The following is an 11,494-nucleotide window of genomic DNA, read 5'->3' as shown; positions in this document are numbered from 1 at the left end:
CACACACACACACACACACACACACACACACACACACACACACACACCCTCAAGGGTAAGTAGAATAGGAAAAGATAAAATCACAACAAAATATTTGAAGCTGCAAATCCATTGGATGAGAGTTAACCAATTAAGGAGATACAGGAAGGCAGAATTCTGAGCTGGGGTGGGGGTGGATAACTCCACTGGGTCCCATCTGATACCACAGAACCTCCAAAAGGTTTAGCGCAAGGTGCTGCCTCCAGTGTGGGGCAAGGTCGAGCTGAAATCAGGAGTTGAGAGTATGTTTAAGAAACAGTCAGATCCCCGGATCTTCCCCCATCTAGCAAGTTATGCCTGCCCTTCTCCCTCTAGCAGAGAATTGGAAGTTTATTCTCTGGAGAAGGAAGAATAGTCTTTGGATTGGGGAACACAGGAATCACGTAATTCATGTGAGCACTGCCTCTCACCCCGACCTTTGCCCCCTTCTGCAAACCTTCTTCCTTTCAGCTCCCAGAGTATTGGTAGTCAGACCTAGACCCTCCAGGCAGGGGATTGGAAGATTTGGGGGAAGGGGAATCTGCCCAGCCTAAGAAGAAAGAGCTAAAGATACTGAGATCACAGGTTTTCCCAATGAAATAGCTGAGTCAAATCCTGTGCTAAAATAAAACCCACAACAGATAAGCCTCCGCCACTCACCAAGTGCTTCTAAGTCAGCTTTTGTTGTCCTGCTCTTTAGTATGAGCAGACAGTCCAGGATCACCAGATTCCTAAGGAACACTTTTTTTTTTGTTTTTAAGATTGATTGATTTATTATTTGAGAGAGAGAGAGCAAGCACGAGTAGGCAGAGGGAGAGGGAGAGAGACAGGCAGACTCCCCGCTGAGCAGGGAACCCAACTCGGGACTGGATCCCAGGACCCTGAGATCGTGACCTGAGCCAAAGGCAGACGCTTAACGAACTGAGCCACTCAGGCACCCCCCCCTCCCCAAGGAACACTTTTAACATAAAAGATAACAATGAAAACAAACAGAAAAAAAAAATAAAAAGAACCTTCAGGAAGCAGAATATATGCAGTAAGAGGAACATTTCAGGCTCTTCAGAAAGATTATCTTTTATGATCTCAGAGAGATAAATTGCGTTACATTCAGGATGCTATTAAAGAAAAGAAAGCATACTCAGAAATAAAAAAATAGATAATAGTAGAAATGAGAACTCTTTAGAAGAGCTGAATGATAAAGGAACTATCCCAGAAAATTTTTTCAGTAGGAAAAAATATTGTTTAACAAAGGTGGAAAGTAGGAGAGAAAAGATGAGAATAGAGGACCAGTCCAGAAGGCCCAACACTGGAATAAGAGGAAAGAGAGCAAAGGGCACAGAGGGGAAGAAATAATGACCTAATACAAGAAAATACCAAAGAATGTAAGGATGTTCATCTCCAGATAGAAATGGCTGGGTACTCAGCACAGAGGGTAAAGATAGACCTGCAGAGAGGCACATGGATTTCACAAACTGGGGTCAAGGAGAAGACCCTAGAAGCTTCCAGGGAGGGAAACAAAACAAAACAAAAACGGAAGCAAGAATCTGCTAATAGCAGCGCCGGAAGCTAGAAGACAATAAAGTCGTTCTTAAAAATTGTGAAGAACAAATATTTCCAACTTAGAATTCCACATCAGGGGGCGCCTGGGTGACTCAGTTGTTAAGCGTCTGCCTTCGGCTCAGGTCATGATCCTGGGGTCCTGGGATGGAGCCCCACATCGGGCTCCCTGCTCTGCAGGAAGCCTGCTTCTCCCACTCCCCCTGCTTGTGTTCCCTCTCTCGCTGTGTCTCTCTCTGTCAAATAAATGAATAAAATCTTAAAAAAAAAAAAAAGAATTCCACATCAAGATTCTCTATCACTCAAGTGTGAGGATAGATTAAAGACATTTACACATGAAACTTTTCAAAAATTTGACGTCCCTCCCTAGCTCCCTTTTTAGGAAGCTGACGGAGGGTATCCCCACCAAAAATCAGGGATTCTTCTACAAAAAAGGAAGGTATGGATCTAGAAATGGGGTTCAGCAGGAGAAAGGAAAAAGCATCCCTAGCGTGATGTCCCAGAATGCCAGCCCAGCAAGTGTAGGGACCACCAGTGCTGCTTGGGGCAGGCACTCCTCAAGGGACGAAATTGATGCATCTTTGTATCTGAATATGTTGAGAAAATGCTTAGATGGAAAGTTTGGAGTTGAATAGAAAACTAAAACAAACAAACCAAAAAGACCAGTTGATAAAAAAGGAATTGTAAGCATGGCTCTCTGGCTTAATGGTGCAGATCACCTAATGTAAACAGGAATATTGCACTAAATAAAATTATAGCTATATTGGAGGGATTAGGAATAAGTTGCATGTGGGGTGAGATCGGGATTGTGAAAGAGAACTTAATCCATAACGGGAAATTAATAGATTAATGCCTAAAAATGAAAATCAATTCATAATGAACCCTGTGCCAAAAAGACCGACTGAGAGAATTCGATGTGGCTGCCTCTGGGGAGTGGATAATGGCTAGGTCACCTGTTGGCAGAGGTGGTTGGGGGGGGAGTGTCACGGGACTGCTAATAATAAAAAGACTATTTGACTCTCGAAATTATGTTCATATATAAGTTTGATAGAAAAACTTTCTTTAAAAAATTAAGTTTTAAAGTTGCTATGCTTGATATAGCATTTTACCAATTCTGAGTTGCAGTTTTTCACGTTTTTATCATAGCACTGAAATCAGGGTGCATCTTAATGAAATGTGGTGGCTCAGGATTCTGATATTACATCTTATGTGGAGATGACAGGAGTATAATACTTTTTCTCTTTTAATTAAAGATTGCAGGCCTCAGTCTACCTCTTCCTCCCAAAAAATTGATTGGTAACATGGATCGTGAATTCATAGCTGAGAGGCAGAAAGGTCTTCAGAACTATCTCAACGTTATCACCACAAATCATATCTTGTCTAATTGTGAGCTGGTTAAGAAGTTTTTAGACCCAAACAACTATTCTGCAAACTACACTGGTAAGCAAAGGGATCTGTGAGCTACGGTTGCATGACCATAGAGACACTGTTCTTTGCTGGAGACAACATGTAGGAGGAGTTATTTCCAGACGGGGCCATGTGTACATTTGTTATAGGGCATTACTTGCTTATTAGTACTATATCCGATTGTAATTTACTGTAAGTATAAGAAAAAAATAATTACTTCTAAAATGTGATGTTTGCACAGAAGAATATGAAAGAGAAGTTATTGGGTCTTGTACTTAGAGTCTTGTCTTTATTATCTTCCCTGACAGAAAAGAAAGTATATAATCCACAATAATCTGTACCATAATCTCAATTTGATTTTTATTTGGATCTCTTTTTGTATTTACAACATATAGTATGTCTGGTTTTTCAGGGGGTTACTTTATACTGAGAGTGGTTCAAAAGGGTCCTTTCTGTGTCTTCCCAGTTGCTCCCAGAGACCCACTCAAGGCAAAGCCTGAGGAGGAGCTAGTTGTCTTCGACGCCTTCCCTGGATCAGTCAGGGGACTGAGGTGGAAGGGGTGTCAGTTACACACGAAACTATCGTCAGTAACCTAAGCCTCTTGTCTGCAGAATGAGTGATTAACTATTCAGTATTCCCTGGGTGGCTTTGAGGAGACCAATGGAAACCATTGTAGAACTGAACCAGTGACTAGAATTCGACTGATTTGTTAAAGCTGAGCTGTGCTTAGAGTCTTAGTGGAACTCTGGGTATTTTTAATAAGCTGATTTCCTTGCTAAGAGAATAGATTGTGTGCACATTACATTTCAGGTCCTCAAAACACTGCTTTTGAAGTAATTAGAGGGAGGCACCTTTATTCCTGTTTCAGAGAGAGGGAAATACGGGACTGCGCGTCAGGTACCAAATTTTTCTGCATAATAGACTCACCCAGGGAGCTTTAAAAAATCCTGATGCCCAGGTACTCATGCCAATTAAATGAAAATCTCTACGGGGGCGGGGGGGCTCCTAGTTTATAAAGCTCCCGAAGAGATTCCGGTACGTAGCCAGAGTTTGAAAACCACAGCCCTTGGACCTTGCTCCTCACATCACAGTGTGGTCCTCTGACCCACAGCATTGGCATCACTGGGAGCTTGTCAAAAATGCTGAATTCAGGCCCCATCCCGAACCCATGGATCAGGATCTGAGTTTAATAAAGTCCCCAGGTGATTTGCATGTGCATTACAGTCTGAGAAGCCTTGCAATGGAACGTACCTCCTATCTTCTAGTGGAAGTACCTGCAGAGGTAAGAAAAATGCCTTTCTAGAATGCAACCAAGTGAAGGAAAGTTTAGTTCAAACACATTTACTCTAAGTGACGAAATCGAGTGTAAGTTATTACAAGGCTTTCATTCTTCCCCCAGTTGGTTTTTGGTTCATCTAGGAGAAAAGGCATCACAGGACAGGGGCTCCCAGGACAGCTTAACTTCTTCCAGAGTAACATCTCTCATGGCTTTCAGTCACCGTGCTTCACCTACATTGTTCCCCGCATTGTCAGACGGTGAGCCGTCTATAGTGACTGGTATCAAATCAGCCCTAACCTAGTTCATTGGTTTGTCTCTGTATTTCCCGAGAGTGTGTGCGAATGTGTTCCCGAGGGCAAGCCTCAAGGTGCAGTGCACACAGGATGACGCTGTTCGTTCCGTAGACCTTCACTGTCAGTTGTGCCTATGCTGTGTGCTGGGTGCAGGCCTGGTGGGGGGTGCAGGGGCAAGGAAGGTGTGCTCCCTGCTCGCAGGGAGCTCGTACCGGGAGTACAGCAAGTTGTGTGGGCTCAGAGCTAGAAGAGATTTGGAGCAGGCATGCCCAGACCAGCCCTCTCATTTTATAGATGAGACATCGCCTGAGAGGAAAGACCTTACCTAGGGCTGCACGTTTTTTAGACTGCACAAGGGTACAACATCTGCGTGTTTTCCAATTAAAATGCTGCTTTGCCCCTAAAAGATTATCTGATCCCTGTATTTCCTTCTACTGTACCCCCTCACACGCTGCTATTGTTCTTGATCTTTCTCCTCTCCCTCCTCCCCCCCCCGCATGGCAGAGAGTCAGGAGTCCAAAGTAAATGTGGGCAGAGATCTAAGAAGGCTGCCAAGACTCCCACCGGGACCCAAATGCTCATGAAGCCACTGCTATTTAGACGACACAGTCCTGTAATGAAACAATAGGGGATGGATGCTGTTTTCAGAGAGATGCTGATTTATTGCCCCCTTTGAATGAAACGTCAGAACTTGTCTTGCCTCTAGGCTGACTCACTAGCAGCCTCAGGAAAGGGAAGCCCAGGCAGTCTCCTCTGCACCAGCTTGACTAAGCCAATCCCCGGAAAACCGGGTAACCGGACAAACTTGTCCTGCTTCCCGAAACTCAAAGCATGGCCTCTGGTTCCCGAGGGCACTCTGCATACTGCCAACCTGTGGCTCTTCTTTAAGGAGGGTCACTTCCCCCCTTCATGTGGATAAGGTCTCCACCTCTTACCCGCTTCCAAATGGTCTGTGGTCACCACCTCGCTCCACTTTAGCAGGATCTGAGTTCCGTGCTCATGTGGCCGAAGTCACCAAAGCTACTCTTCCTGTCTCTTGCTCTGAGGTTAAAGATGCCTGGTCGGAGGGGGACTGTGATGCCAGCCCGGTCCCCAGGGGGTGGGTAACTAGGAGCAGGGCATCAGCGGCTGCCTTCTCTCTCCCTGGCTCTCCAGCCTGGGATTTCTGATCTTTTCTTTCTTTTCCTGGGGTGCTCCAGATGACCAAGGAAATAGAGGTCCTTGGTGCTCTGTGGAGGAGTTATGAGGAGTCCATTTGTATTACCAAGTCTAATTGAGGGCCAGCTTTTGTTACAGGGAGAACAGGTGTCTCCAGTCATGAGGGGCTTATATGGGAAGACACACATGCACACATACCCCACTCCACACACACCTCACCTTGTTCATCTTAGTAACGAGGTGCTATCATTCAAAAGCTTCAGTGCACTGTAGCTATCTTCCAACCTCAAACTCCCTCAGAATAAGGGGATTTTTTTTTTTTAAGATTTTATTTATTTATTTGACAGAGACACAGTGAGAGAGGGAACATAAGCAGGGGGAGCGAGAGAGGGAGAAGCAGGGGGAGCGAGAGAGGGAGAAGCAGGCTTCCCGTGGAGCAGGGAGCCCGATGCGGGGCTCGATCCCAGGACCCTGGGATCATGACCCGAGCCAAAGGCAGACGCTTAACGACTGAGCCACCCAGGCGCCCCAGAATAAGGGGATTTTTAATGTCCATGCAGAAGTCACTTGGACCAGAAATATCGAGGCATGGATCCTGGGTCCCAGCTTTGTCATCAGCAACATTTCCCCTCTGTGAGCCTCAGGTCCTCTTCTAGTCCTGAAACCCCAGGAATCCTACGAGTAGGTCAGGTAGTAGTGGGCTCAAGGAAGAAGGAGGGAGGGAGGGATGGGGGCGGGGGATTATATTCAGAACCAGGGCAGGGCGCTTTGGAGAGGTGGTAGGCCCAAGTCCACTGTGCAGGCCTCGGTGGCGCCACCTGCCGTAGCAGATCGGGGATCTGGAACCCGGTTGCCGGGCTGGAGGAGTCTGTTCTCTGTAATGATCGTGGGGCTGGGACCTAGGAGCTCAAAGGCTGCACACAGTGGGGGCAGCTGGTACATTCTGAGCTGAGAAGTCAGAGCTCTTTGGGAAGCACAGGATGGGCCTGAAGGCCTCGCTCTGCATTTCCTGTCTGGGGCTTGTTTCTCAGCATTTCCTGAGCATGCAGTTTTTCCCCATTTGTCTGTCAGTATTAAGGAAATAGAGGGCAGATGCCTTTCTTTTCATGGATTTCATGTTCTTTTTTTTTTTTTTTTAAGATTTTATTTATTTATTTGACAGAGAGAGGGAACACAAGCAGGGGGAGTGGGGGAGGGAGAAGCAGTCTTCCTGCCAAGCAGGGAGCCCTATGTGGGACTCTGGGACCATGACCTGAGCCAAAGGCAGACACTTAATGACTGAGCCACCCAGGCGCCCTGGATTTCATGTTCTGATGGGAGAGAGTGTCTGCATCCATTGAACATGTATTGAACCCTTAGTTCTTGCTTTGTCAATATTTATTGAGTGCTTACTCTGTGTCAGGTGCTGCAAATACAGCATTAAGGAAAGCATAGTCCCCTACCCCCATCCCAAGACACTTCTGCAGGGGGATTGACAGGTGAAGACTATGGCAGAGTAGACATGGCCCAGCACCTTGAAGGTGGGAGTAGGGGTGCAGGTGATCCAGTTTTGAAGGTGGAGGAAGGCTTCCAGAAGAGTTGATGCCTACATGGAGATTTAAGGATAAGTAGAAGTTAGCCAGGCCAAGAGGCAGGGCCAGTGCTCCAGGAGAGAAAAAAATATTTCCATGTGGCTGTGGGCTTTTACCCAGATTAAGACGTAGCCTTCACAGCCAGAGTTCACAGTCTAGTGGAAGAGAGTAGCCCTAACACAGGACAGACCTTGGGTGAGTCCCGTAGGAGAAGTTCACACGGAGCTCTGGGAGTGTAGAGAGGATGGAAGGTGGGGGGAGACCTGGCTCGGGGAGTGGCAGCTTTGGGCTGAGCCTTGCGGGATAGGTGGACAGGAACGGAAAATGCAGAGGGGTGGGGTCGGGCCTGTCTTCAGGGGTCAAGGCAGGTAAATCTAGGCACCGCACCACTTGTGTGGAGGGGTAAAGACAGAAAGTCAAGGTAAAGCCAGAGCTGGGTTAACACTAGTTTTAAAAGCTTGGCCTTGATTTTGTAAGGAAATGAGGTGCTGGTAAATGCTCCTAAGCAGGGAGCAGATACTTAGGATTGAGGTGTGTTACCTGAAGCTGGGGAGGGAGGGGATTCATATTGGATACAGTATAGGTAGTCATGTGATTTACTTGACAATAGATCATAGTTCAAGGGAAAGAAAATGTCCTTTCTACAATTTCCTGATTCCCTAAGGTAAAAAAAAAAAAAAAAAAAAGGCTATTTCCTTGTCCTCAATTTATCAGTAACAAATCCAGCATGTTTCATTTGTTGACAGCTATTTCCCCCATTCCTAGAACAATGTATGGTACATAGTAGCATACGATAAATGCTGTTGAATAATGATTTTGTGGGGAATTATGAGTCACAGTTATGAACCAACTGTCCTTTACACTCTTTTAGAATGACATTGTACTGTATTTAGAAAATTATTTTGCATGATCCTTCCCAAAGTTGATATGATCTTAACTGAAAATGATGCCTTTTTAAGTTGTTTATTTTCAAGTTTTTTTTTTAGATTGTTTCTGTTCAAGTTGTTTTGGAAAATGCTAAAAACATTTTATATCAACATTAACTCAACAGAGTTCCCAGCGTTGATTATGAAAATTTTATATGCTTCTGCCACACCTGATCCCTCCAAATGGTTTGTCACTTTGGGTAGTTAGAACAAATGTCAATGGAGTCAGTTTGTATCTGGTTATTTCATGTTTTCTTCTGTGTGGACAGCATCAACAATTTACCTATCGAGTCAGTAAACCAATAGTTAGTAGATTGTTTTCTTCCCTGAATGTCTTAACTCACAATGTACTGTAAAATATATCAAAATCACATTGTTTGCCAAGCACCAGGCATGGTAATTCCAGACGAGGTCATTCTGACATATGGAGAGCATTTCTGCTGAATCTCTCTTTCCTCACCAGTTGGCCTGGAATGCCATGGATGCTAGCGGAGGTGAAATTCCACAGTGAATTTGCAGTATTGCTGTTTGCTTTCAGGGATCTAGAGTGGCTTCCTTTTTTCATTGTGTTGAGGGAAAATAGCAAATTACAGATGTTTCTTTTTGCAGGAACTGTAAAGGCACAGTTATTCTGATAATTTCTTAATATAGTGAACTTTAAAGAACTTCCTCTTCTCATTGTCTTCTTAAAAAGGGGAAACATTCTTATGATAAATGAACACAAAAAGGGAGGTGGATTTTTTCCAATAAACAGGGGTATGGTAACGTCCCACAGTAGAACTGTGTTGTTGCTGTACATAGATGTTTTTCTAAAACACTGGCTTTTATTTCCAATATATAATTAAGGCTAATCGCTTCTTTGTTGGTGAAAGCTGTAATTCCATGAGGAATGAAGACAGGATAAATATCACTTAGAGCAACATAAATACTATTCTGAGCTGACCTCAGAACACATTTTGAGTTTTGTGCTTGGGTTGTATCCTGATGCATATATTGAATTCTTGGCTTATGCTCCCTAGTTTACATATTTTAGATCTTTCAGTTTAAAAAATACATATATATATTTTTCACATCATTAGTAATTACTCTTATTAATAAACTTTTTACTTTGGAATAATTTTAGACTTACAGAAAAACAGCAGTGATAGTACAAAGAGTTTCCATATACCACCCCTCACTAAATTTCCCCTAATGTTAACATCTTACATAACTGTAACACATTTATCAAAACTAAGAAATCAACATTGGTGCATTACTATTAACTACAGATTTTATTCAGATTTCACTTGTTTTTCCACTATTGTCCTTTTTCTGTTCCAGGATCCAGTCTAGAATCCTACATTGCATTTACTCTCTGGCTTTTTTTTTTTTTTTTTTTTTTGTAATCAAGTTTTTTAAGAAGGTCATAAACTTATTAAGATTTCATTTGCAAGAGTAATATCTTAAGCATGTGGTGCTTTCCTGATAGGTTGGACTGATGAGTTTCTAAAATGTCTTTGCAGAGATTGCCTTACAGCAAGTTTCCATGTTCTTCCGGTCAGAACCAAAGTGGGAGGTGGTAGAACCATTGAAAGACATAGGTGAGAAACTGGCACATGCCTGGTCTGTTCAAACAGATCACAGAACTGGACTCTTTGTCACGCTTTCCTATCTGTATCCCAAGAAAGCTCTTCAATGCAGGTGATTTCTTTTTCTTTTTGCCTTCCTACTGCTTGAAGACGCAGTCCGTAACTTGTATGCTTAATGAATCTTGGGTAAAGTGCCACCTGGAGATTCAGGGGGTAGTAATGTGTCCTCTCAGAGCCATCCGTCATTCTTCATCTCTCTTTCTCACGACACCTCAGCTGAAGTGCCCATTTTCCTGTTCCCGTGAAGAATTTCTTTGTTTGCAGTTGTTTTGGTGTTTTCTGTGGGTTTTTTTTTGGTTTGGGGTTCTGTTTTGTTTTGTTTTGCTTAAGTACAGTCTTTCCCGTGTCAACATTACCAAGTAGTTGTTTTACTGGTGCCTATATTGCTATGGATAAGATTGCCGACCTTAATTTTTTGAATTACTTAGTTAATGAAACTTCTCTCTACTGGTGTAAAAATGATTTGCTATGACTACATCTCTGCTTTTATGGCAGGTTGGAGGATAAGGAAGAAATATTTCTTGATGAAAATTAAAAATCAGCCGAAGGAACGGCTAGTGTTAAGCTGGGTAAGCTGTTTTTTTGCTTCAGTCTCCTTTCATGGACTTGAGATGGGTTTATGAAAGCAGATATTGAGAAAAGATAATTAAGTAATTGTACTCTGCTTCTGAGTGATGTTGTAAAGGCCTCTTCAGTCCCACATCAAAGGAGAGTCATTTTGAGTCACTTTGCTTATTCATTTGGTTATATCCATGTGATTGTATTTGATCAACTAGTAAACATTTGGAAAGAAACAGGAACAGCTTAAAATAGTTCTGGAACCTCTTTAGGATTGGCAATTTTGCAATTTATTTTAAAGAAGAAATACTTAGGCATTGCTTTATGTTATCTCTCACTTCGGGAGTTCTAGTGATTTGGCTAATGGAATTTGATAAAAAGCATAATTTGGGGGTTTTTTTTCATCGTTTTGTTTTGTTTTTTTAATTTTAGGTTAACATACAGTGCAATTTGGTTTCTGGAGTAGCATTCAGTGATTCATCACTTATACACAACACCCAGTGCTCATGATAACAAGTGCCCTCCTTAATACCCATCACCCAAGAGTGTCGTTAAGTCCTGGTATTTATATGTTTTGCATTCTGCCTCTCCAGAAAAGCCTTGAGGCAGCAAGACTTTGTGTGGCTTTCATCTTTGGTTTACAGTCATATATTTGGACAAATGAAAAAAAGCGAAAGGTTTACAAGGAATTTTTCTTTTGATAACTTAAGACAACACCCTGATATTTTCCCCCATGTTTTCAGGCTGACCTTGGTCCCGACAAGTATCTGTCAGATAAAGATTTTCAGTGTCTAATCAAACTTCTGCCTTCCTGTTTGGTGAGTACAAGCCCTTCTATTCTTTTTCTTTTTTTACTCTTTTATTTTTAAGTCATCTCTACACCCAACATGAGGCTCAAATGAGCACAACCCCGACATCAAGAGTCGCATGCTGTGCTGACTGAGCCAGCCAGGTGCCCCAAGCCCTTCTATTGTTCTAGGTACTGATGACAGATTCAGAGCGTTTTCTTGTAGGTGGCCATGGACAGAAGAGCTGGAAGTGCTCTGTAGGCTCAACAGAATGGAGAGGTACAGTGGATTTCAGTTCACACTGAAATCG

At 43.2% G+C, this 11,494-nt stretch overlaps 1 protein-coding gene across 24 annotated transcripts in view; it reads left to right on the top strand.

The window, feature by feature from the left end:
* The window catches only part of PXK (PX domain containing serine/threonine kinase like), a 75,130-nt gene that overhangs the window by 32,255 nt on the left and 31,381 nt on the right, over window positions 1–11,494 (top strand). For all 24 annotated transcript variants that reach the window (XM_021695203.1, XM_044921327.1, XM_044921324.1 and 21 more), the window contains 4 exons: window positions 2,829–3,015; window positions 9,713–9,790; window positions 10,334–10,407; window positions 11,140–11,214. In XM_021695203.1, the coding sequence (XP_021550878.1) occupies window positions 2,829–3,015; window positions 9,713–9,790; window positions 10,334–10,407; window positions 11,140–11,214 (414 nt within the window). The remainder of the gene's footprint in view (window positions 1–2,828; window positions 3,016–9,712; window positions 9,791–10,333; window positions 10,408–11,139; window positions 11,215–11,494) is intronic.

Source organism: Neomonachus schauinslandi, chromosome 1 (genome assembly GCF_002201575.2).
Source record: "Neomonachus schauinslandi chromosome 1, ASM220157v2, whole genome shotgun sequence".
Lineage (NCBI taxonomy): Eukaryota > Metazoa > Chordata > Mammalia > Carnivora > Phocidae > Neomonachus > Neomonachus schauinslandi.
The sequence above is the reverse complement of the archived record's forward strand: the minus strand, read 5'-3'. Positions and strand labels throughout refer to the sequence as shown.